This window comes from Molossus molossus, unplaced genomic scaffold, assembly GCF_014108415.1.
Source record: "Molossus molossus isolate mMolMol1 unplaced genomic scaffold, mMolMol1.p scaffold_m16_p_2, whole genome shotgun sequence".
Taxonomy (NCBI): Eukaryota; Metazoa; Chordata; class Mammalia; order Chiroptera; family Molossidae; genus Molossus; species Molossus molossus.
Genome location: NW_023425355.1, coordinates 91,796,054 through 91,822,366, shown reverse-complemented (window position 1 = coordinate 91,822,366; position 26,313 = coordinate 91,796,054). Strand labels below are relative to the sequence as shown.

Sequence of the window (26,313 nt, the reverse complement as noted above, 5' to 3'; positions counted from 1 at the left end):
GGCTGCCCCAGTAGGCAGGGGCCGGATGTGGTGATACTATGAGGGGGCACCTCTTCCCATCCCATTGGTGTTACAGATGGTCATATTGGTGGCTTGGAAGGGCTGATGATGGTGGTCAGGGCCCCTTAGGAGTAATGGGGAGCACAGGGTCTTGCTTTGGGCTGGGCAGACCCTTTGCTGGGCCCTGTGCCCCATGTGGTGAGGAGGCTGCTCTGGCCTGGCCTTCCCCTGCCTCCAGGGCTCTGCTGCCTGAGAAAACAGGAGGCCTCTGGGCCTTCCAAGCCTATATGCCACAGGAGGGCTCAGGGGGACTCATCTCCCCAGCCCTGTCCTCCCTTTCTGACTCCTCTGGGATGGACTTGAGCCCCTCTTCATGGGGCTCCTCAACCTCCTGACCTCCTTCCTGGGCCAGGCCCTCTGGATCACTGCCAGGACCTCCCGGGCCCACCCCGAAAGCACTGCCCACGTGGGCAGGTGAGGATCCTGCCTGACCTAGGCCTGCAAGAGCGAGAGCATTTTCTTCTCCCTGAGTGGCAGGGGAGGCCTTGGTGGTCTTCTTGGGGGCAGGGTCTGCCCCAGTGGCATCACGGGTTTCAGGAGCAGCCTCCTTGGGACTGGCAGTGGCAGGACCTGCCTCGATGGCCCCTGCATTGGCCAGAGAGGCCTCGGCACAATCTTCCTTGGAAAGGGCAGCTTGGGCAGCATCCTCATGGGCTGGGGCGGCCTGGGCAGCATCCTCATGGGCTGGGGCGGCCTGGGTAGCATCTTCATGGGCTGGGGCGGCCTGGGCAGCATCTTCATGGGCTGGGGCGGCCTGGGCAGCATCCTCATGGGCTGGGGCAGCCTGGGCAGCATCCTCATGGGCTGGGGCGGCCTGGGCAGCATCCTCATGGGCTGGGGCGGCCTGGGCAGCATCTTCATGGGCTGGGGCGGCCTGGGCAGCATCTTCATGGGCTGGGGCGGCCTGGGCAGCATCTTCATGGGCTGGGGCGGCCTGGACAGCAGCCAGGTCTCCAATGCCCACACAGGCCCCTTGTTGCACTTGATACTGCTGGCTCGTAGTTGAAGTGGCCTCCCATGCCTCCGACTCCCGAATCAGCTGAAGCATCCCCAGGAAGCCAGGAGGTCTCCTCTCCAGCCGCATTCTCCTCAGCTTGTTCCAGAGCATCTCGTTGGGGCGGGCCCGCATCAGCACCTGCCGGGCACGTACTTGGTCTGCTGTGGAGGGATGGATGGCCCCCTTCTCCATGGCTGCCTGCAGCAGGCCTTCCAGGCGCATCACATAGGCAAAGAGGGTTTCCTGGGGCCGCTGGGCACAAGTCACGAACTTCAGCCGCGCAGTTGTTTGGTTGTCCTTCTTCCCAAACACCTGAATCAGAGCAGCCAGGCAGTCCTGCGCAGGGATGTCAGGGTTTTCATTCAGGAGGCCACTCACGAGATCAAGTGCGGGACCATTCAAGCTCTCCACCAGCCTCCTCCTCCTCTCCCTTTCTGATATGTGGCGCCACAGGTACAGCATGTCGTTGGCATGGTCCAGCCAGCTCTCAAAGGACTCATTCTCCTGGCCTGGCTCTTCCATCCCAGAAAAGGCTCTCAGTTCCTGGTAGGCCATATTTTCTAGCATAGGCTGCAAGGCCTGTCTCCATTGCTGGTTCCAAGCTCCTGCTTGTCCTGGGGCTCCTGCCATACCTACAGCTTCCTCACCTGGACCTCCTGCCTCACCTGCGGCTCCTGCCATACTCACAGATCCTGGCATACCTGCAATTCCTGTGTCACCTGAAGCTCCCTCCTCATCTGACCCTCCTGCTTCACCTTCAGCTCCTACCTCACCTGCAGCTTCATCTTCACCTGCAGCTCCTTCCTCACCTGCAGCTATATCAACTGCAGCTTCTTCCTCACCTGCAGCTTCTTCCTCACCTGCAGCTTCTTCCTCACTTGCAGTTTCTTCCTCACCTGCAGTTTCTTCCTCACTTGCAGCTTCTTCCCCACTTGCAGTTTCTTCATCTGCCTCTCCCTCGTCACCTGCAGCTCCAGTCTCACCTTTAATTCCCTCCTCACCTGCAGCTTTATCCTCACCTGCAGCTCCAGTCTCACCTTTAACTCCCTCCTCACCTGCAGCTTTATCCTCACCTGCAGCTCCAGTCTCACCTTTAACTCCCTCCTCACCTGCAGCTTTATCCTCACCTGCACCTCCCTCACCTGCAGCTCCAGTCTCACCTTTAACTCCCTCCTCACCTGCAGCTTTATCCTCACCTGCAGCTCCAGTCCTCACCTTTAACTCCCTCCTCACCTGCAGCTTTATCCTCACCTGCAGCTCCAGTCTCACCTTTAATTCCCTCCTCACCTGCAGCTTTATCCTCACCTGCAGCTCCAGTCTCACCTTTAATTCCCTCCTCACCTGCAGCTTTATCCTCACCTGCAGCTCCAGTCTCACCTTTAATTCCCTCCTCACCTGCAGCTTTATCCTCACCTGCACCTCCCTCACCTGCAGCTCCAGTCTCACCTTTAACTCCCTCCTCACCTGGAGCTCCTGCCAAACCTTCAGCTTCTGCTTCATCAGAGGATTTTGCCTCACCTGCAGGTCCTGCCTCATCTGCACCTTCCTCACCTACCCTGCCAGCCACTGCTTGCCTCTGAGGCTGTGCAAGGAAATCAGGTCTATCCTGTGACTCAGTATCAGGGACCTGGGGCAGGAAGACCACAGTCCAGGGTCCCCCCCTGCCTGGTATTTGTCGGGGGATCAAACTTCGGTTTAAATACTCAGTGAACTCAATCAAGGCAACCCTGGATTGGAGCTCCCTTCTGAAGATCTTGCCCTGTACTCGGTACCTGCCCAGGTGTCTCAGGGCAGCCTGCACAGACTCCTGGAATTCCTGGTCCTCACAGTCCTCTGGGATGCCCAGGATGAGCAGGGAGCGCTGTGCGTTCACAGCCATCAGGCCGCACCAGTCCTGTAGTATTGCCAGTGCCATCGCCATCACTGAAGACCTGAGGGATGGGGAGAAGTGACTGGACAGGGGTATGCAGGTTATCACAGTGCTCTCCTTGTCCTGTGGGTGCAAAGGGGAGAGAATAATATTCATATCACACAGCCCATCCCACTTCCCAGCCAGAGCCCCATGACCCTCCCAGCAGAGGCCTGGAGCACCTCCTCTCCCTGTTTTGTTTGTTTGATTTTAGGAAACTTTTTTGAAAATAGTAAACTTACAAGATATAATGCTAGTCGTGCCCCGGAAATGGAAGTGAGCGGTGGGGTTGGCTGACAGTAGTGGAGCTGAAAGGCTGTTCACCAAGCGAGCTGAAGATGACCAGAAGACTTGGATCTCAGCTAAAGGACAGTAGATACAAACCATGTTCACAGATTGCAAGAATTAACATTATTAAAATGTCCCCACTACCCAAAGCAATCTATAGATTCAACACAATCCCTATTAAAATACCAATGATGTATTTCACAGATCCAGAACAAATATTCCAAAAATTTATATGGAACCAAAAAAGACCCCGAATAGCCTCAGCAATCTTGAGAAAGAAGAACAAAGTTGCAGGGATCACAATAGTGGATATCACACTATACTACGAAGCCACTGTAATCCAAACAGCCTGGTACTGGCACAAGAACAGGCATAGAGAGCAATGGAACAGAACAAAGAACCCAGAAATCGACCCTTGCCAATATGGTCAAATAATACTTGACAAAGGAGGCAAGAGCATACAATGGAGTAAAGATAATCTCTTCCATAAATGGTGTTGGAAAAATTGGACAGGTACATGCAAAAAAAAGAAACTAGATCACCAACTTACACCATACACAAGAATAAACTCAAAATGGATAAAAGACTTAAATATAAGCCACAAAACCATAAAAATCCTAGAAGAAAACATAGGCAGTAAAATTTCAGACATCTCACGTAGCACTATTTTCGCCAATACATCTCCTAGAGCAAGAGAAACAAAGGAAAAAATTAACCAAGGGGATTACATCAAACTAAAAAGCTTCTGCACAGCAAAAGAAACCATCAACAAAATGAAAAGGGAACCCACACGTGGGAAAATATATTCGCCAATGATACATCTGATATTGGGTTAATTTCCAAAATATGTAAACAACTCATACACCTCAACATCAGGAAGACAAACAATCCAATTAAAAAATGGGCAATAGACACTTCTCCAAAGACAACATACAGATGGCCAATGGACATGGAAAAATGTTTAACGTCACTAATCATCAGAGAGATGCAAATTAAAACTACAATGCGGTATCATCTCACACCTGCCAAAATGGCTACCATCAATAAAAGTGCTGGTTGAGGGTGTGGAGAAAAGGGAACCCTAGTGCACTGCTGGTGGGAATGCAGATTGGTGCAGCCACTATGGAAAACAGTACAGAGTTTCCTCAAAAAGTTAAAAATGGGCACAGCTGGTGTGGCTTAGTTGGTTGAGCTTCATCCCATGCACCAGGAGGTCACAGGTTCAATTCCCAGTCAGGGCACATGCCTGGGTTGCAAACTTGATCCCCAGTAGGAAGCATGCAGGAGGCAGCCAATCTATGTTTCCCTCTCATCAATGTTTCTAATCTCTCTCTTCCTCTCCTTTCCTCTCTCTGAAATCAATAAAAACCTATTTTAAAATTTTTTAAATGGAACTGCCATTTGACCCAGCAATACACTTCTGGGAATGTATCCTAAGAATCCCAAAACACCAATCAGAACGAATATATGCACCCCTACATTCATAGCAGTGTTATTTACAATAGCTAAGATCTGGAAACAGCCCCGTTGCCCATCAGTAAATGAGTGGATAAAAACAAACAAACAAAAAAAAACTATGGTACATTTACACAATGGAATACTATGCCGCTTTAAAAAAGAAGGGGCCCTTACCCTTTGCAATAGCATGGATGGACCTGGAGATTACTATGCTAAGCTAAATAAACCAATCAGAGAAAGACAAATAACATATGATCTCACTTATATGTGGAATAGAATGAACAAAATAAACTAACTAGCAAAATAGGCCCAGAGACATGAATGTATGAAACAGACTGACAGATCTCAGAGGGAAGGGGCGTGGGGGAATGGGAAGAAATTAAAGAAATGTATATATGCATAGCCCATGGACACAGACAATAGTGTGGTGAAGGCCTGGGGTAAGCGGAAGGGGGTCAAGCAGGGAGTAATGGGGGACATCTGTAATACTGTCAACAATAACAAAAAGATAATGCTACTCATTTCTTTTTCTTTTCTTTGTTTTTTCCTGGCATCAGTTTTAAGAAGTCACCTTTTCTCCAAGGAATTTGTCAAATTTTCTATTTTGGGGCATAATTTTTTTCATAATATTCCCTCATTCTCTCTTTTTTTTTTTATCCTCACCCGAGGACATTTTTTGTTCAGGTAGAGTAGGAGGGAGAGAGAGAGAAACATTGACGTGAAAGGGACACGAGTGGTTGCCACCCACACGACCAAACCAGGGTTGGGGACAAACTGCAACCGAGTATGTGCCCTTAGCAGGAACTGAACCCGGGTCTCGGGTCTCTCTGGACCACAGGCCAACGCTCTAACTGCTGAGCCAAACCTGCCTGGGCTACTCTCATTCTCTTTTTAATGTCTATTTGATTTGTAGTGGTAACCTTCTTTCATTCCTGGTATCAGTGATTAGTGCTCTTTCTCTTTTTTCCTGATTAGTCTTGCTAGGGCTTTGTCAGTTTCATTGCTCTTTTAAAAGAACCAAGATATGGCTCTGTTAATTGTCTCTATAATTTGCTTTCTGCCACTGATTTTCTCTCTTAGCCCTATTATTATTTTTTAATCCTCACCCAAGGATATGTTAATTGATTTTTTTTTAGACAAAGAGAAAGAGAGAGAAATGTCAATGTGCGAGAGAAACATTGATTGGTTGCCTCCCATATGGGTCCCAACTTGGGATTGAATCTGCAACCTAGGTATGTGCCCTGACTGGAAATCAAACTCACACACTTTTGGTGCATGGGAGGACACTCCAACCAACTGAGCACCCTGCCAGAGCAGCCCTATTGTTTTTTTCAGTGAATTCATTTTACATTTACTTTACTCTTCTTTTTCTAGCTTCTTTAAATGGACCATTAGGTCGTTGGCTGTATACCTGTCTTCTTTTGTAATGTAAGCATTTAGAGCAATACATTTTCCTCTGATTATTTCTGTAGTTGCCTTCCACTAATTTTGGTGAGTTGTATTTTTTTCCTTCTTAAAATATTTGGCACAAAATATTTTCTAAGTTCCTGTGTGATTTTCTTTGATCCATGGATTTCCAAATATTTAGGGATATGTTATCATTATTAATTTCAAATAAAATTCAAAATTATTTCAAATAAAATGAGTTTCAAATAAAATGAGAACTTATTAAGTAAACGTGCAATCCTTTTTATTTATTTATTTTCTTAATCCTCACCTAAGGATATTTTTCCATTGATATTTTTTTTTAGAGAATGGAAGGGAAGAAGGGGGGAGAGAGAGAGAGACAGAGAAATATCAAAGTGAGAGAGACACATCGATTGGTTGCCTGCCTCCTGCACATGCCCCAACTGGGGCCTGATCGAACCTACAACTCAGGTACGTGCAATCGACTGGGAATCAAACCTGAGACCGGTGTGTGCATGGACGTTCTAACCACTGAGCAAAAACCGGCCAAGGCAAAAGTCCGATCCTTTTAAATTTTTGGAAAAATTTTTATGACCGGATGTATGGTGTAAAAAGCACCCTTGTATAGAATATATATTTTCTGTATAGGCCAAGGTCTTTCCCCTCCTGACACTGCCATCCCTATGTCACCCCTAACAGGTGACCGGTTCCAACTGTAGTGCCCCACCCTAAACCGTCCCCTTCACTCCAATTGCAATATCCAATAGCCTCCAACAGATCACAGCAACCCCAGTATGCCCCGCTCTCACTGTCACCTGCTCCCCACCAGCCAGGCGGCTCCTCTCCCACCCTCAGCCAGTGGCTCTACATTCCAGATCATTCCCTTCCTGGACGCAGGGGGCGCCACCCTCTCCCGCCCTGCAAAGCGCGGTCCCATGCTGTGCCTTGCTCCCAGCGGTGGCGCTGGCCTCTAGCAGGGCGCCCCCACCGGCTTCGACGTTAGTCTTCCCCTCTGGCCTCCTCACACAGGAGAGCCCCCCTCCCGGCCCCCAAAATGGTCCCCCTCCCCTCCCATGCTGGCAGCCAGTCCTCTTCCCCTGTGGTCCAGAGGCAAGAGGCCCTCCGAGTTCACGACACACGCGCCCACACCTGCTAGGACACTAGCGGTCCCCTCCAGACTCCTTACACCAGGGAGCACCCCTCACCAGCGCTTAAGCTAGGAGCCCTCTCCTCTCCTCTGGCTCCTCCTCCTCCCCCCGCCCCTCTGCTCAGGGATGCGTTGGAGCTGGTAGCCCGCCTATTTCAGCTCTCTACATAGGGAGCAGGAGCAGTCCTCCTAGTGTAACGGCCTGGGTTCTACCCCACCCCCTCACAGACAGTGGAAGCTCCTCACACGCACAGTGGAAGCTCCCCACACGCACAGTGGACGTTCCCCACACGCACAGTGGAAGCTCCTCACACGCACAGTGGAAGCTCCTCACACGCACAGTGGAAGCTCCTCACACGCACAGTGGAAGCTCCCCACACGCACAGTGGACGTTCCCCACACGCACAGTGGAAGCTCCCCACACGCACAGTGGAAGCTCCCCACACGCACAGTGGAAGCTCCCCACACGCACAGTGGAAGCTCCTCACACGCACAGTGGACGTTCCCCACACGCACAGTGGAAGCTCCCCACACGCACAGTGGACGTTCCCCACACGCACAGTGGAAGCTCCTCACACGCACAGTGGAAGCTCCTCACACGCAGGAGTCCTCCCGATCCTCACACCTTGGCCACTAGCCCTCCCTTCTCCGGCACAGTAACCGTTATTCTTCCCCTCACGTCGGGGCACCGGGAGCCTGCCTGCCCCATACCCACTCATCCATAGCCAGCAGCCTTTTCCTCGGGGAGCCCCCAAAGCCTCCCCGGCCGCTCCGCAGGTGACCCTGCCCTCCGTCCTCCTCGAAGTACAGTCGCTGCCTCCCCTCCAGCATTGAGGAGCCCTCCCTTCCACGTCCCCCTCAACCTCTTAGCCCGCTTAGCCATTAACCCCATCCATGGCCTCCCCACACCAGAGCAGCCCCCCACCTGCCTCCTTGCCGCCAGCGGTACCCACCCTGCAGACCCAAACTGGGAATCGGGCCCTCAGCCCCCCTTAGTCAGCAGCCCTCCTTAGGGCGGGGCGCATGGCTCCCGCTCCTGCACCCCCACATATTAGCCCTCCTCTCCCACCTCCTCACCCGGGTGGCCCTCGCCCCAACTCCAGCTGCGGAGTCCCCGCCACACCCCTGCCCAGGGGCCTTACTTTTTGGGCCCTGTGCAGGACCCTGGAGCCCCACTCCGCGAGGGGTGAAGAGCTCGCCTCCGCTGCGCAGCCAGGAACCAAGTGGCGCCGTCTCTCAAATGCTCCGTCTTAAGGCCACGAGGGCTTCCCAGAAAGTTCTCGATTGCATCTGCGTGCAGGGCAAATGATTGGCTCCGAAATGCACGTGAGGAGGCAATAAGTTACAGTAGCCTCCTGTACCATATAGACCTCGAGCGGTGAGGCCTTGATGTACCAAGTCTTGAAGGCATTGAAAGCAAGGAGCACACCCATTGGTCCTCCAGCGACAAAATGGCCTACCAACAAAGCAGAGGAGTTAGCGGAGTCAACTTGCAGAGCCCATTGTGGCAAATGGGGCAAATTTTCTTTATAGTTTGTTTTCTATTGCGGTTGAAAATGTCATAAAGATATATTTTTACTGACTTCTTGTCTAGTTATATCAATTGCTGTGGCAGGAGTGTTAAAATTCCCCACTATAACTGTGGAAAATGGCTGTTTCTCCATTTAGCAACTTTTGTTTTATGTATTTTAAGCGTGTTATTATAAGGTACAAATACGTTTACGAACTCTATGTGTTCCTGATTAACTAATATATATGTCATTATTGCCTTGTATCTCAGGTAAATATGAGATAAATCTGTTTCATCTAGTATTGTCTTTAAATCTGTTTTGTCTAGTATTAATGTAGCTATTCCCACTTTCTTATGCTGACTTTTTGCATGGTATATAATTTTGAATCCTCTTAATATCAATTCATCTGAGTCTTCATTTTTACACTGCATCTCTTGTAGACAGCAAAATCCTTCCTCTTTTCTTCATGCTGACAATCTCTACCTCTTCATCAGAGCATATAACCCATTAACACTGAGTGTAAATTTTATGTATTTAAATTTAGGTCTATCCTTTTAGCTAGTCCACACAAGCAGCTATAACAAACCACAGTAAAACCTTGATATGACGGACTAATTCAGGTAAAGGGGTGTTCATTAAAGCTAAAACTCCGTTATATGATAAACTAGGTTTTCCGAATGTGAGTATTTAAACATTGACAAATTAGTTTACCTGTTTTTACTTATGTAGACAAGTTGGTGTAATTAAAATTAAGTATGTATTAAAACTTTAATCTCAAAAGTTTTCTGTATGTATTACTGTAATTTTAAATGTGTATTGAATAGGTCTAGTAAATGCATGCACCACTCAGTGCGAGTAAAGAAACGCACACACTAGGGCATGGCTTAGCATACGTGGGAGCATCGGCTGGCACTCTTAAAACTGCTGCAGAGAGTCACCCCACAGGACAACAGAACCAAGTACCACCAACCACCACCCACGATGCAGTGTTATCAAGTGCTAATCATTTCCCGAACATTGTTTATAAACAGTGACTCGGATTTAAATATGTAGACTATAGTTGTAGATATGTAATGTTTACTTATGTTGATGAAATTACTAGTGTTTTTTCCAACATATGGCCTATTCGCTAAAATTTGGTAAAAATAACAGTGAATTAATAACAAAAATAACCTTTTAATTTAATTATAAGCAAATCTTGGTTAAAAGCATTTTAAAATTAACAGGATGTTAATTTTCACATATGACATACCGACCAGAAATTCTGTCCATTAAATCGAGCTCCAAAAAATCAAGGCTTTACTGTACCATAGACAGGGTGGCTTATAGACAACAAATTTTTATTTCTCACAGTTTTAGAGGCTGGGCAGTCCATGATCAAGGTACTAGCATATTCTGTGTCTGATGAAATCCCACTTCCTAGTTCATAGTCTGCTGTCTTCTCACCATGTCCCTACATGGGAGAAGAAGGAGAGGGAACTCTCTGGAGTCTCCTTAATAAGTGCACTAATCCCATTCGTGGAGACTCCTCTATATGACCTAATCACCTCCTAAGGGCTCCATCTCCAAACACCATCACATGGAGGTTAGGATTTAATATGTGAGTTTTCTGGAACACACAAGCATCCAGTCTATAGCACTGTCGATCTATTTTTATTCCTATGTTCCCCTTTTCCTGCCTGAGATAATCAATTTTTTAAAATTCCATTTAAACTTACCTATTGCCTTTTTAGGCAATTACCACTTTGCATTGTTTTTTAGTGGTTGCTCTAGAGATTATAATATATATCCTTAATTTTTCACTGTCTACTTGAGGTTAATATTGTACTTCACATAAATGTAAGAACCTTCTATCATATAGATTAATTCCCTCTCTAACCTATCCTTTATGCTGTAGTTACCATATGTATTACACCTACAGGTATTATAGAATACTATTATATGTATTACAACACACTACTATACAGATGTATTACAATACACTATTATAATTTTTACTTTAAAGAGTCTTGTGCTCTCTTTCCCTGCCACCGCGGAGTTGCGTGGAGGCAGAGGCTTGGGTGCGTTCAAGATTCGGCTCTACCCAAAACCCACCGCCATGGCGGAGGAAGGCATTGCTGCTGGAGGCATAATGCACGTCAACAGCTTTACAAGAGGTGCTGCAGACCGCCCTCATCCAGGATGGCCTAGCGAGCGGAATTCGCGAAGCTGCCAAAGCCTTAGACAAGCGCCAAGCCCACCTTTGTGTGCTGGTATCCAACTGTGAGGAGCTTATGTATGTCAAGTCGGTGGAGGCCCTGTGTGCAGAACACCAAATCAACCTCATCAAGGTTGGCGACAAAAAGAAACTAGGAGAATGGGTAGGCCTCTGCAAAATCCACCAAGAGGGAAAACCCCGTAAAGTGGTTGGTTGCAGTTGTGTGGTGGTTAAGGACTATCGCAAAGAATCTCAGGCAAAGGATGTCATCGAGGAGTACTTCAAATGCAAGAAATGAACAAATAAACTTGGCTTTTGTTTCTCAAAAAAAAAAAAAAAAGTCTTGTGTATTATAAAGAAATTAAGAGAAAATATTTTTTAATATTTACCCACACAATGCTTGCTTTGGCAGCACGTATACTAAAATTGGAACGATACAGAGATTAGCATGGCCCCTGTGCAAGGATGACACAAATTCGTAAAGCGTTTCATATTTTTTTTAAAGTATGTATATAAATATTTACCCATACATTTACCATTTCTGGTGTTCTTCATTTCTACCGAAAGATCAATGTTTCTCTCTACTATCATGTTTCTATTGCTTTTTTTTTTTTTCAGTGCAAGTCTATTGATGAATGAATTCTCCTAGCTTTCATCTATCTCAAAAGGTCCTTGTTTCACCTTCATTCTTTTTTTGAAATATATTTTTATTGATTTTTTTAGAGAGAGAGGAAGGGAGAGGGAGAGAGAGAAAAACATCAATTTGAGAGAGAAACATCAGTCAGCTGCCTCCTTCACCTTCACTACTGGGGATCAAGCCCGAAACCCAGGCATGTGCCCTGACTGGAAATCAAACTGGTGACCTCTTGGTGCATGAGACAAAGCTCAATCCACTGAACCACACCAGCTGGCTGGGCTCACCTTCATTCTTTTTTTCCTTTATTGTTGAAAGTATTCCCCCACTGACACTCTCTTCCCAGACCCCACCCCCGTGCCTTCACCATACTGTTGTCTGTGTCCGTTGGTTATGCATATATGCATGTAAGTTCTTTGCTTTATCTCTTCCCATCTCCCCACCCCCTCCCCTTGATGTTTATAAGTCTGTTCCCTACTTCCATGTTTCTGGATCTATTTTGTTTGTCAGCTTATTTTGTTCATTATATTCCACAAATAAGTGAGATCATATAATACTTGTCTGTCTCTGACTGGCTTATTTTGCTTTGCATAATACTCTCCAGGTCCCTCCGTGTCATCTCAAAAGGTAAGAGATCTCTCTTTATTACAGCTGCATAGTATTCCATGGTGTAAATGTACCACAGCTTTTTTATCCACTCATCTACTGATGGACACTTGGGCTGCTTCAAGATCTTAGCTATTATAAATAGCACTGCTATGAACATAGGGGTGCATATATTCTTTCTGATCGATGCTTCAGGCTTCTTAAGATATATTCCTAGAAGTAGATCACTGGGTCAAATGGCAGTTTCATTTTTAATTTTTTGAGGAAACACCATATTATTTTCAATAATGGCTGCACCAGTCTGCATTCCCATCAGCAGTGTACACAAGAATAAACTCAAAATGGATAAAATACTTAAACAACCCTGACCGGTTTGGCTCAGCAGTTAGAGCATCGACCCGTGGTCCAGAGAGACCCAGGTTCAGTTCCTGCTAAGGACACGGACCTCGGTTGCAGTTTGTCCCTGGCCCCGGTTGGGGTCGTGTGGGTGGCAACCAGTCAATGTGTCTCTCTCACATCGATGTTTCTCTCTCTCTCTTCCTCTCTCCCTCCCACTCTATCTGAAGATAAATGCAAAAGAAAAAAAAGTCCTCGGGTGAGGATTAAAAAAAAACACAAAACTTAAACATAAGTCATGAAACATAAAAATCCTAGAAGAAAATGTAGGCAGCAAAATCTCAGACACCTCACATAGTAGAATTTTGACAGATACGTCACCTAGGGCAAGAGAAACAAAGGAAAAGGTTAATAAATGGGACTACATCAAACTAAGAAGCTTCTGCACAGCAAAAGAAACCAGCATCAAAATGAAAAGGAACCTGCTGGATGGGAGAACATATTTGCAAATGATACATCAGATAAGGGGTTAATTTCCAAAATATACATAGTACTTATACACCTCAACAAAAGGAAGACCAACAATTCAATTAAAAAATGGGCAGAGGACTGGATTGGACAATTCTCCAAAGAGGACGACATACAAATGGCTAAGAGACATAAGAAAAAATGCTCAACATCATTAATCATCAGAGAGATGCAAATTAAAATGACTATCAGGTGTCACCTCACACCTGCCAGAATGGCTACCATCAACAAATCATCAAACAAGTGCTGGCAAGGATGTGGAGAAAAGGGTACCTTCATTCTTGAAGGGTTTTTTCCCCTGGATATAGATAGTTCTGGGTTGAAAGTTATTTACTGTTGTTCAGCACTTTAAATGTTGTTTCACTGTATCCTGGTTTTCATCATTCGATAAGAATTCAGTGGATTTTCCTGTTAATGTTCCTCTATATGAAGTGTTTTATCTAACTGACTACTTTCAAGATTTTCTCTTTATCCTTTGTTTTCAGTCGTTTGACTACGATGAGTCTACATGTGGTTTTTCTTTGTATTTATCCTCCTTATGGTTCACAGAACTTCTTGAATCTGTAAATTACATCAATCTCCAAGTTTTGAAAATGTCAGTCATTATTTATTCAAGTAGTTTTTCTTCCTCATCTCTCTTCTCTCCTGAGATCCCAAATACACGTGTTAGACCTTTTTATATTATCCCACAACTCACCGGGGTTCTGTTTGGGGTTTTCATTTTTTTAATCTTCTTTCCTCTCATTTTCTCAGAATGGATCATGTCTATTCATCTATCTTCCACTAAGTAATATGAAGCCTCTAAACATTCATAACTATTAACAAACACCAACATTAACAGAAGGATGGGGTAAGAAGAGCCAATAAAGGACCAGGCTCAGACCCTTCCCTACTGAGAGAGGGGCTTGCTCACTTCCCACTGATGACTTGCCTTTGCCCCGGACCCCTTCTCCAGGCCTCTTCTTCACTGGGGTCCCAGGTACCTGCTGCAGAGTGGCTGAATCCGGGCTTGCTGCCCTCGGGGTGCCATCACTGCCTGCAGAGGTGAGGCCACTTCTCTCAGAGATGGTCCTGGGCCACCTGCCACAATAAAGGGAGGTGGACAGAGGAGAGATGGACCGGATGGCCCTGTGTGGACTACAGCCGACTGGTGCGTCCACAGACTTTCGTTATATTACTCTGTCTACACTGGCTGGGCATGTGTTTGAAATTCTTTATAATGAAATGTTGAAAACAATCTAGAAGGGAAATGTCTCTCCCAGTACAATTGTGAGTTTATCAATTTTTCTTCACAGGTCTATCACTTTTGCTGTAAGCATTCTGATGTTCTCTGGACTAATTGTAGTAATGCTACCACCAGCCATACGGTAACCCCAAAACAGTTTAAGACAACTGTGCATTGTCTTCCATCTCTATTTTTATAGCTCTGTTACAACTACATATTTAGAGCACACAAGCATTCCACACTGCAGTGGATGTGGGGTACAGTCCCATAGATTCCCTCAAGGCCTGAGGCTCTCCCATCCTTCGGTGAAGCTTGGATGCCAATGCTCTTTAGAAATTGCCCAAGGCCAAAGGAGCTGTTTTACAGGAGATCGCCACACACACACACACACACACACACACACGCGCGCGCGCGCACATCTAACTACTAGTAGCTGGTGTCGGTGCAAAGGCACAGCCCCTTTCCAGAAACTGGTTTGGGAGGGATGTGAGCTCAGCCTATTCTCTCTTGTATGAATTTTCTGGGGCTGCTTCAATAAATTACCAAAAACCAGATAGCTTAAAACAACAGAAATTTATTTTCTTACAGCTCTGGAAACCAGAAATCCAAAATTAAGGTGTCAGCAGGCTACCCTACCTCCAAAGACTCTAGAAAAGGACATTTCCTTTGGCCTCTTCCAGTTTCGTGGGGTTCCAGGCATCCCGAGGCTTGTGGCCGAATCACACCCATCTCTGCCTTCACCTTCACATGGCTTTCTCCCCTGTGTCTATGTCTCTTTTCTGTTTCTTTTAAATGCACGTCATTATATTTAGGGCCCACCTGGATAATCCCACCATGACCTCATCTCGAGATTCTTAATTTCATCACATTTGCAAAGACCCTTTTTCCAAAAAAATGTCACATTCACAGGTTCTGGGAGTTAGGATGCACACATATCTTTTGAGGGGCCGCCATTTACCCCACTAAGCCTGCAGAGCCTAGGCTCAGACTTGCCCAGCCAGCCCCGCAGTGAGAGGACAAGATTGGGCAGCAGGGCCCATGGCCAAGGGCCACCGGGAATCTCTCTACCTCTGCTCCAGGAAAATGCCCCTGCTCCTCACAGCTAGAAGTACCCTAACTGGGTGTCTTAGGTATCCCTGTAAGCCAGGGGCAGGGGTGCTGAGGTTTCTCCCTGAGGCTCAGGTTCTCCTGGTTTTGTAAGGAGAGGTAGCACTCAGAGGCAGAGAGGTGCCCAGCCCCTGCGCAATTCCCAGTGACCAGGGGCTGGGGGAGGGGTGGAACACGCAGGGTGCCTGGTTTTCCTTGCTGCTTTTCTTTGACAGCCTTTTTCATATTCCCAACTTTTCGAGGAACTCATCATTGCCAACAGAGCACTTGTCCCCAGTCAGTCCTGGATTTCAATCCTGGTTCTGCGACATGGACGCACAGTGACCTGTGGGAAAATAGGGACCCAAATGCCTATCCTACAGACCGGTTTTCGGGTCACACGGGGAGACCTGAGCGTAACATGAATGGACCCAGCAGCTCTTCACTTCCTGCTCTTATCTCTTTTCCCTCCACCTACCTGCACACTGCCCTCCCCCAAATCTCCTCTCACTGTCTCCCACTTTCTCATCTCTGCCTTCCTGGATCAAGTGGCCTGGTCCCTTTGCTGTTAGCTGCCCTGCAGGGGTTCCGTAGATACCAGATGGAGGGATGGATGACTGGATGGACGTAAAGCCCAATGTTGCCCCTCCCTGTCCCCTTGGGGGAATGCGGTGGACTGGCCACTGAGACTGGAGCCCTAGAAGCATATCGGCCAGGAGCAGAAGTGCTTCGGGGTGCATCAGGAGCCAAGACAGAATCCCCGCGGGGCGCGCCGGGGCGGGCGAGGGCCGGGCCGCCCTCCCGCCGCGCCGCGCATGCTCCGTGCCCCCCCCTTCCCACGCCGCCACCGCCCCTGCCCAGCCAGCTCCTTGCCCGAACGTTGGTGCTGGACCCACAGACAGACAGACGACGGCAGTGCAGAACGCACCTCCCGAGTGGTGACAGGGGACGAGTCCGAGAACCTTCCTGGAACCCCGCCGCCTCCTGGGGGCTGCTCCGGAGGGCTTCTCGGAGGCGGCGGCTTTGGCCTCGGACCTGCTGGGGGGCCAGGTAGGGGCGGGGCGGGGTCTCCGCAGGTGGCGAGGGGGCGAGGGACGAGGGACGAGGGAGCTGCGGCTGGGCTGCGGCGACCGTCGAGACGCCCTGGGAGGCGAGGAGCTCGAGGAGCTGGGGACTGGCCCTCGGAGCTGTCCCCTTCCTGGGCGCCCGGGAAAGGCAGCCCGGGTTTCCCAGTGCCTGTCCACTGACTGCAGTTCGCCACCGACCGTGAGGCAGGCAGAGCGCATCCCGTCGCCCAGCCGCCTGGTAAGTTTGGATTGTCCGCCTCTTCATGTGGGAGCGCCAGGCGCGGCGGTCGCAGCACTCCTGCTCGGAGGCAACCAGCGAGACGTCCGCAGGCACAGGGGTGGGGGGTTGTGCCCTTCGTTGGTGTGGGGTGTTGGCGGTTACGTGCAACACAGGAGAAGGCTTAAGAGGAAGCCGAGGGCTGGATGGAAGGCCCACAAGGGCAAGAGAGGGACTGTACAGAGCTGCGCCTGGATTGTGCAGGAATTGTACAGGGCTGCCCTGCAGGACCAGTTCTCACAAATACCTGCCCAGCTCCCACTTGGGCCAGGTTGCTGCAGGCATCGGAGATATATTAGGGAGTGAATTTGCTTAACACCCTGCTTGGTGGGTCCAGTTCTAGTGGCAGGATACATACAATAAATGGTAAAGGTTTTAATTTAAGAATTATAAAGTATGTTAAACGGTGGGAAGTGCCACGGGAAAAAATAGAGCAAGGGAAGGGAGGTGAGGTGTGGGATTGCATGTTTAGTTTAAGGCAACATTTCTGAAAAACTTGGAGGAGGTGAGAGAGCCTACCAGGCAGAGGAAACAGCCAGTGCAAAGGCCCTGAGGCAGGGGTGGCCTGGTAAGTAGGAGGAAGAGTTTAGAAGCCAGTGTGGCTGGAGCAGAGGAAGCAAGGGTGTGGGGGATGGGAGGGAGAGGTCAGGAAGGGCCACGTGGATTTACTCTGAGTGAGACAGGCACTTCAGGGAGGGCTCTAAGCAGGGAAAAACAGAACCCTAGTAGGAGGTGGCTTTCTTTATGTCCAGGTCTGCCTCTGCCCCCCTCCCCTATAGGGCCTGGAGACACCAGTTGCAGAGTTGCTCCTCAGAGGGCTTTGCAGGGCCAGGCTGCATGGAGCTCCCTGGGCTGACGTGACAGCTCTCAGGCCAAACCTGGGCTTTGCACTGAGACTGGCCTCCCCAGGCCCTGGGTCTTCCAGCCTTTCCACTAGGTGGGTGGCAGGTGATGTACGCTTCAGAGAAGGCTGTTGGGGCCAAGAGAAGGCAGTTGGGGGTCTTGAATCACTAGACCCCAGAGGAAGTTCCACCAGGACAGAAGAAGACCGGATGCAGTGGTCCTGGGTGTCCTTCCTTGTGGATGAAAAATCCCCAGTTCCTGATCCATCCTGAGTAGGACTGCGGACTGCCTCTCCAGTTGTTTGTTTGTTTTCTGTTTTCTTTTTCTGGGGAAATAGCCCCATCTCGTGGTCTTCCGCAGGCATCAGCACAGAAGCCCACTGGCTGCCCCTCCTGCTTTGGAGCCGCTTCACTTCAGTTGGCAGCACTGCTGTACCCCCTGCACCCCCTCCTCCCCTGGGGCGGTGGGTGAGTGGCTCCTCATTCTCAGCTTTCCAGCATCAGTGAGAGGGTGGGAGTCTGCCCCCTTCCTGGGGGCGAACCAGCCCAGGAGGAGGTTGGCAGGGCCTTACTGGCTTCTGGCCCAGGGCACTGCTGTCTGATGGACCTTCGCCTGCATGCCCAGTGCTGGGTTTCAGGGGAAAGCTGAGCTTCGGGGTCTGGGATCATTTTTCAGTTTCTCCTCTGTTCTGGTGGCCCAAGGTCAAAGGGTCTTAGGAGAAGCTGCTTTCCAGTTCCACAGGCTCCTTCTAGATTGTTCCTTATGTACGTGCTAGGGAGTGTCACCCCATTCTCACCTGGAGGGTTACTTGGAGTTATAGTCTGTGAGGACAGGGCTTGTCGTGTATTTCTTTCCAGGATTTGAAAGTATGCTGACTTTGGGGATCTAGGTCCCAAGCATAGACACTGTTGTGTGTGACCACTCATCATGACCCACACCCTCAATGCACCTTGTGGTATTGAACTTAAGTGTTGATCTCCATCTCCAGGCGAGCCTATCCATGCTGTTTCTCTCTTGGTCACAGCTCAACAGCTGCTCTCCATTGGGGGCTTGGAGTGGGAGACCAGAAATAATGCCTCTTTCTTTAGACTTTTCTGTGTTTTCCAAGATGGATCATGACCTGACAGTACAGCACGGGAGAGAGAAAAGAAGTATGTGTTGTTCTTCAAAACAATGTGCTGCTGGTCTGAAAATCCTGGCTGTTATCACTAGTCTCCGCCCTGCACCTTTAGCTCGTTAGGTCCCCCAGTGACTGATGGTGTGTCAGAATGAAACACGTGACGTGTGAACATCAGAATGATTACTCGACAGTGACACCTCTTGCCCCTCCCTTTTTTTTATTGAGATGAGATTCACATAAGATAAAATTAACCATTTTAAAAAGAACAATTCAGTGGCATTAAGTACTTTCACAATGTTGTGCAACCATCACCACTATCTAGTTCCAGAACATTTTCATCACCCATGGAGGAAACCTCATACCCATGAAGCAGTCACACACACACACACACACACACACACACACACACCGTTCCCACCCATGCCCCCAGCACCCACCGATCTGTTCTGTGACTCTGGATTTTCCTATTCTAGACATGTCATATGTTTTATAAAATAAGTTTTTGTTTTGTTTTGTTTTTTATCCTTACCCGAGGACACTTTTTCATTCTTTGTTCAGATAAAGCAGGAGGGAGAGAGAGAGAGAGAAACATCGATGTGAAAGGGACACATTGAGTGGCTGCCACCCGCACGACCAACCAGGGCCGGGGACAAACTGCAACCGAGGTACATGCCCTTAGCGGGAGCCAAACCCGGGTCTCTCCGGACCGCAGGCCGACGCTCTAACCGCTGAGCCAAACCGGCCAGGGAGGATTTTTTTTTTTTTTTTTTGATGGCAGGTCACAAGACAGTGATACTTGGAGAAATGAAAGGCAGAACTCTTTCTTACTTACAACTCCAAAGGAGAGGGGTGCACCAGGGTAGCATACTACTTTCTGTGGGGTCCCTCTGGGCATAAGGGTTGTCCCCAGTTGTCTGGTAGTAGCACCTGAGCGTGGAAGCCCAATAAGGGGGCTGGGAGCATGTTTAGTGGCCCCAGAGAGAGGAACCCTGATGAGGGAGGTAGTTGGGATGGGAGCTTAACAAACTGCCCATTAAGGGCAGAGAAAAGAGGGTTTTTAGTCATAACTTCCAAACTAGGTCAAGACAGCTCTTGTGAAATATTATATTATATCATATAAATGGAATCATACCATCTGTGGCCTTTTGTGTGTGTGTGGCTTTTTTCACTGAGCATAATATCTCCAAGGTTCATCCACATTGTAGTATGTATCAACATTTCATTCCTCTTTATGGCCAAATAATATTCCATTGTGTTTATGGACCATGTTTTGTTTATCCATTCATCAGTCAATGGACATTGAGTTGTTTCCTCCTGTTCGCTCTGGTGAATCATGCTTCTAGGAACACTCATGTACGTGTTTTTATTTGAACACCTGTTTTCAGTTCTTTTGAGCATGTATCCAGGAGTGGAATTGCTGGGTCATATGATAACTATGTTTACTTATTGAGAAACCATCGAATTATTTTCCCTCTAAATTTTGAACACCGTCAAGCAAACAGACAAGTAGACAGACTAGGCTAATGAAGTCCATGTACCCACCTCCCAGGGTTGGCAGTGGCCTCCATCTGCCTTATTTGCTTGTTTACCCTCCCCTGCCCTTCCTTTCCTTTCCCTTCCCTTCCCTTCTCAACATTTTAAAGTACGTTTACAGGCTATTCTCTCCTCAAATGCTTCAATGTGCATTTCTTGACAAAGACAGTTTCTTCCACAGCCAGTGCCATTATCCATCTAACACATGGGCAGCAGTGGTTCCTACTGTCCTCTGAGAGTCATTCCGCAGTCGAACCTCCATGCCCCCCAATGCCTTTGACTCCTCTATTGTTCATGCCAGGATATCATCAAGGACTCCACTGCACTTGGCTATTGGCCCCTTAAATCTCTTTTCACCTAGAATAGTCATCCTCCCTAGCCTCCTCCTTTCTCCATGGCACTGATTTGCAGAGGAGACCAGGAAACAGCCCATCTTCTGGATCAAGCTGCATGCTTCCTTGTGGTGTCTTGAACTGGTCTTCTCTGTCCCTGAGATCCTCTGTAAACTGCAGGTTGGGTCCCAAGGCTGCATTAGAATTGGGTCAAGCTTTGGCAAGAGCCCTCCTGGGCAACCTGAGCACTCCCCACAACATCCCCGAAGGCACAGCCCACCTCTGTCCCACCACTGTAAGATTAGCTTTCTCTCTTGTAACCAGCAGTAGCCCAGGAAGACATTTTGACATCATGTGGATGTCCATTCTTCCTCTGTCCTTCACCTAATGGTTTTAGCATCCACTCGACCTTAAGAGAGATTCTTTCTCTCTGATTAATATAAACTTCTTCATCAGACACATGAGTTTATTTTCTGGGCCAGTGTTGATTGACAACTCATCTCAGGTGATAGAGGACTTTGGAGTAATTTAAATGATCCCCTTGCCCTCTCTCCTGTTGCACAAAGAAGATGTGCTCGTCCACATCAGCATAAGAAAAACTCTGGGCACAGGCCCACCTGCTCACCATCCATAGCCTTGTTCCTCTGCTGCTCCACCCTGGACTTCCACCTTTTGGTCTCCAGTTGGGTGAAAGTAACATCCTTAGAGCAAACTTTCTTCTTCCCCACTGTCTTCTGACATTGAGAACTGATATGGAGAAATATGATTCTGTCCACTTTGTCAGTGACATGCTCTTCCTGCCCTAAGTGGGAGTCCCAGCTCCCTCCTGTCCCCGAGAGACCCACATGGCCTCACCTTCTGCAACACCCCCCACCCATGAATGCTACACTCAGGCCTATCTGACGGCTGGATATGGGCCGTGCCTTTAGCCTGCTGCTCTCTTTATTCACCCCAACCTTCAGCTCTTGGCCCGAATATTACCTCTTCAGAGAGCACCCCTTCCCTAGCTATTGTGGTCCCTTAATTGCACAGCTCACCAACCTGGTCTTTCTCTTTCCCTTGAGAGAAAGTCTGGTTGCAGGTGGAGGTGGTATATTTGGAGTTTTCCTGTAAGAACCCTGATCTGGCCCTGGCCGGTTTGGCTCAGTGGTTAGAGCGTCGGCCCGCGGACCAGAGAGATCCGGGTTCGGTTCCCGCTAAGGGCATGTACCTCAGTTGCAGTTTGTCCCCGGCCCTGGGTGGGGTCGTTTGGGTGGCAACCACTCGATGTGTCTCTCTCACATTGATGTTTCTCTCTCTCTTCCTCTCTCTCTCCCTCCCTCTCTATCTGAAGATAAATGCAAAAAAAAAAAAAAAGAACCCTGACCTGAGGGGAAAGGGATGGATGGAAAGTTGGGGTCATGGGTACTGCCCACATGAGAAGAAGGCCAAGGGAAGAAAGAAATGAGAAAAAGAAAGGAAACAGGAAACACTCCCTTGAAAGCCTGGTTAGGTGCGGCTGTCATGGGGAGGGAGTAAATTCGTGTCTGTGGTCCATTACATAGGTGAGGAGAGGGGACAGAAGCTCAGTTTGGGAAAGTGTTAAGGGTTGAATTGTGTCCCCCCAAAAAAGATATAGTATGTTGAAGTCCTGTCCCCAGTAGCTGTAAATGGCACCTGATCTGGATGGGGCTATGCGGGAGTAAGGTGGGCCTCATCTCATCTGGTTCTTTCCACTTCCCTTAGCTTCTCTGTGCACCTGCCATGGCAGCCATTCTTCTGACAACCAGACCCAAGGTGAGTGGGTCTCCCCAGCTGTGGGTGGCCCCTTGCCTCAGTATCTCCCCTGTACGGTCTCCATCTGCCACCTCCTCATGTCCCAGCTTCACAACTCTTGCAATTCTGAGCCTCCCCCAGCTGCTGAGCTCTCCAGTACCACCCTTGTCTGATCTTTAGTTGCTGACACCTCATCCTAGGACCCATGAGGGCGAATTTCCCTTTAGCCACAGGAATGGCTCTTTTTAGGTGCCAGTATCTTTTGAGGATGTGTCCGTGTACTTCACCAAGACAGAATGGAAGCTTCTGGATCTCAAACAAAGGATCCTCTACAAGAGAGTGATGCTGGAGAACTACCGCCATTTGGTGTCCCTGGGTAAGGACCTCACACACATCCAGTGCCCCCTGCACTATCTCTGAAATCAGTTTATTTCTGAATTTCTTTGCTGGTTGATTACTGTGAGGCCAAGAAGGAATGCATTTCCCCATCAGATCCATAATCAATTGCAGCCCAGCTTTTGTCTCAACAGGGCAGTTTTTAGCTCAGTGGTTTGGGCCTGTCAATGTTTTAGGTAAATGTGTGCCCTCCCCCACCAAACTTATTTTGCATATAAACTCATAGGTTAACTAAACCTCTTCTACCCAAAAGATAGGTGCAACTTACCCTATGCAACATTTGAGACTTAATTCACTTTTACCAAGGTTGCATTTCACATTTTTTTCACGTTAGAGACTTTAGCAGCATTGAGCCACAGAGGGCCCAGGACAGGGAGGCCCAGGATAAGGCATACAGAAAAGCTGGGATAGGAGCTGGGGCAGGCTCCCCTGTGGCACCCACTGCCTTTGGAGCAGCAATGGATCCTCTTGCTCCAGTTTTTCTTTTAGACTCAATAGATTTCACCTCTGTCCTTTATTCCCACAGAGGGAGACTACCTTCTTCCCCTAGGTTCTTTCTGACCCTCACCAGGAAAATTTGGGGTTCCCAGGGGAGTTCAGGAATCCCCAGCTGAGTTTGGAGTAAGGAACTGAGACATCCACTATGTCTGATGGTAACCCAAGGGACTTCAGCATTTGGGGTACAGGCAGCCCCTAGGCTCTGCTCAATTCCTGATACTCCCTAGGGTCTTGCCCCATGTGGATACCTGTTCTAGCCCTTCATCTGTACCTCAGGGTGTCCACACACACAAGAGGTCTGTCCTCCACACAGGCCAAATAATATCTTTATCTTCTGGGCTACTTAAGATTCCTATGCCTGCCTGGCCCCTGTATGCTTAGAGCCCCTCGCTTCCTTAGAGGGACTCTGCCCTTTCTCTGGACCCTCGCAGTGGCACTTTTGAGAGAGTTCTTTGTTCTCTGTTCCTGAAAGTACTGATTCGCTTCATTTCCATGGACAGGATTTTCATCCTCCAAACCTCACCTGGTCTCCCTGCTGGAGCGAGGGGAGAGGCCTTGGGTAGCAGGCATCAACAGGACAAGGGATGCCACAGGAATACAAGCAGGTGAGTAATGGGTGCTCGGCCAGCTTGCCTGAGCCATTTGCAAAGAGCAGTGGCCAGTTGAGGGTGGTATGGCCAATTTGGGTGGGAAATTCTCTTTTGTGGCAGATTTAAATGTCCCAAGGAGTTCCCCCCATGGAGGTGCCAGATGAAGGGTGCACCTTCTGCTATTTCACACCACTTCCTCCCTTCTTGCTCTCCTCTCTGCCTGCCCACAATCATCTCCTGGTTCATCTCTTCTCAGCCTTGGCATGAGGGTGTGGGTGAAGAACAAACCCTAATAGAGATACAGGGAGGGAGCAACACTCATTGGTGCTCTCTGTCTTTACAGATGAAAGGATCAAGAGCAAGACATTGAGTTCCAAGAAGAAACAATGTCCAAAAGAATTCACAGGGGCTGATCTTCAGGGTAGCAGAAAGGGCCAGGTAGCCAGGCTGCTGGAGGAAACATCTGAGCAGAGACAGAAACATGTCCATTCTCCAGAGACAGGTTCCAGCAGGGGTGACCATCACAGGGAGAAAGGCCAAGGCAGCTCCTCGGGTGAGGGAAGAGATATGGTGCAGAGAAGCAGCCACGGTGTTAGGCAGGATTCAGTTCTAAGGCAACAGTGTTCCAAAGGTGAAGAGAAGCGGTACCTATGTCAACAGTGTGGGAAATCCTTCAGCCGGAGCTCCAACCTCATTAAGCACCGCATAATCCACAGTGGCGAGAAGCCTTATGAGTGCTCTGAGTGTGGGAAACTCTTCCGGCGCAGCTTCGCCCTTCTGGAGCACCAACGCATCCACAGTGGCGAGAAGCCCTACGAGTGCAATGAGTGTGGGAAGACCTTTACGCGCAGCTCCAACCTCATCAAGCACCAAATTATCCACAGTGGTGAGAAGCCCTACAAGTGCCCAGAGTGTGGGAAACTCTTCCGGCGCAGCTTCGCACTCCTGGAGCACCAGCGCATCCACAGTGGTGAACGGCCCTATGAGTGCAATGAGTGTGGAAAGGCCTTCAGCAGGAGCTCTAACCTCATCGAGCACCAGCGTATTCACAGTGGTGAGAAGCCCTACAAGTGCAGCCAGTGTCCCAAAGCCTTCAAGGGTGTCTCCCAGCTTATTCACCACCAGCGCATCCATAGCAGGGAGAAACCATTTGAGTGCAAGGAGTGCGGGAAGGCCTTCCGGGGCCGCTCAGGCCTCAGTCAGCACCGCCGGGTGCACAGTGGCGAGAAGCCCTATGAATGCAGCGAGTGTGGGAAGACCTTCAGCAGAAGATCCAACCTCTTTAAGCACCAGGCAGTTCACAGCGAGGAGAGGCCCTACGAGTGTCAAGATTGCAGGAAGGTGTTCCGGAGCAGTTTAGTTCTCCTGGAGCATAGGCGGGCGCATGAGTGTGGGAAAGCCTGCAGCAAGAGTGGTGAGAAGCCCTGCACGTGTGGTGAGTGTGGCAAGTGTGACAAGGCCTTTAAGGGGAAACTGAAGCTTCGTCACTATCAGAAAACTCGCCATGGAAGGAAGACTTTGGACGACAGTGACTGTGAAAAAGAGCCAGACTCCTTGGCCCTCAGAAGGCCCACTGCAGAGCCCCACCCTGCGGATGAGAAGCAGGAGACAGACTCTGAATGCACGGCTACCCACAGTGCCATCTGAAAGGGTTGTCATGGGAGGGCTGAGCGTCCTGCTCCCCTCCATTCTGTTGTTGATAATGTAGTTGAATCAGGAACTTCACTGCAGCCTGAGTCCTGGGCTGATGACACGCTGCCATGTGTGTGCACAGGTGTGCGTGCATGTGAAGCGGATGTGAGCTGCTGAAAGGGCTCTTGCACACCCATTGGGACTTCGTGCTGCAGGAGGAAACCTATGAGTAGGGCCACCCCAAGGGCACAGGCACCTCGAGTTAAGGAAAGGGGTCTATTTTCCCTCATGAGGTCATTCACTTCACCCCAAGACTCGTTAGTGTTTCCAGGTAGAAGACATAAAAGCACTTTAATCCTTTTAGAGCTTATAACTGGAAGGGACTCGAGGAAATTCAAAATCATGAGCTCTGCAAGTAGGCTGTGGCTTGACTGTGACATGCTCTCAAATTCGTCAAGAAACGGTCTGAAAAGACTCGAGCAAATGTTCTCGTGGACTGCTCGTGCCTGCATTGTCAGCCTCTGCTCCGTGGGAAGGCACAGGACACCCTGCTATCATGCTGAGCAGTGACCCATTCTTTTCCCAGGCCATTTGTCTTTGTGCCTGAAAACTGCAGCCTTCCATGGCTGTCCCCACCTGTTGCTTCTCGGAGGAGCAGCACCAGGCCCCATCTTCTCTGAGTTCGGAACTTTGGGGGTTCTGGGGGATGGCTGGCCGGGGGTCTGTGGAGAGGATGAGGCTCAGGGACTCTCAGCTTCTCCTCCCCGAGAGAGGAGCCCTTTAGCTCTGGTCCCTTGAAGCAGCAGGCTCCAGGCAAAACATGGCAACATTTGCCACCGGCTGCCCTGCTACTTTTGGTCCTCTCCCTGCCCCCCAGACCC

General features: G+C 49.0%; 2 protein-coding genes and 2 pseudogenes across 2 annotated transcripts; 3 read left to right on the top strand and 1 right to left on the bottom strand.

Annotated features, from left to right (window-relative positions):
* Positions 1 to 283: 283 nt before the first annotated feature.
* Positions 284 to 2,972, bottom strand: LOC118635397 (paraneoplastic antigen Ma6F-like). Its single transcript, XM_036270106.1, has 3 exons — positions 2,609 to 2,972; positions 2,453 to 2,503; positions 284 to 2,022 (listed from the first exon to the last, which is right to left on the bottom strand). The coding sequence occupies exons 1-3, from the start codon at positions 2,970 to 2,972 to the stop codon at positions 284 to 286; spliced, it is 2,154 nt and encodes a 717-aa protein (XP_036125999.1).
* A 7,903-nt stretch (positions 2,973 to 10,875) lies between these two features.
* Positions 10,876 to 11,272, top strand: LOC118636409 (annotated as a pseudogene).
* Positions 11,273 to 11,374: 102 nt separating this feature from the next.
* Positions 11,375 to 11,472, top strand: LOC118636774 (annotated as a pseudogene).
* A 10,832-nt stretch (positions 11,473 to 22,304) lies between these two features.
* ZFP92 (ZFP92 zinc finger protein) lies at positions 22,305 to 25,447 on the top strand. Its single transcript, XM_036270105.1, has 5 exons — positions 22,305 to 22,337; positions 22,566 to 22,692; positions 23,711 to 23,815; positions 24,144 to 24,249; positions 24,364 to 25,447. The coding sequence occupies exons 1-5, from the start codon at positions 22,305 to 22,307 to the stop codon at positions 25,445 to 25,447; spliced, it is 1,455 nt and encodes a 484-aa protein (XP_036125998.1).
* The last annotated feature ends 866 nt before the right edge of the window (positions 25,448 to 26,313 follow it).

Excerpts from the sequence above, each read along its gene's own strand:
- LOC118635397 (XM_036270106.1), bottom strand. The coding sequence starts at position 2,972 with ATGGCACTGGCAATACTACAGGACTGGTGCGGCCTGATGGCTGTGAAC. Across the intron at positions 2,504-2,608 it reads AGCAGTGGCTGGCAGGGTAG|GTGAGACTGGAGCTGCAGGT; the intron begins GTGAGGAAGGTG and ends AGGGAGTTAAAG. Across the intron at positions 2,023-2,452 it reads AGGTGAGGATAAAGCTGCAG|GTGACGAGGGAGAGGCAGAT; the intron begins GTGAGGAGGGAA and ends CTGGAGCTGCAG.
- ZFP92 (XM_036270105.1), top strand. The coding sequence starts at position 22,305 with ATGGCAGCCATTCTTCTGACAACCAGACCCAAG. Across the intron at positions 22,338-22,565 it reads TTCTGACAACCAGACCCAAG|GTGCCAGTATCTTTTGAGGA; the intron begins GTGAGTGGGTCT and ends GGCTCTTTTTAG. Across the intron at positions 23,816-24,143 it reads TGCCACAGGAATACAAGCAG|ATGAAAGGATCAAGAGCAAG; the intron begins GTGAGTAATGGG and ends CTGTCTTTACAG.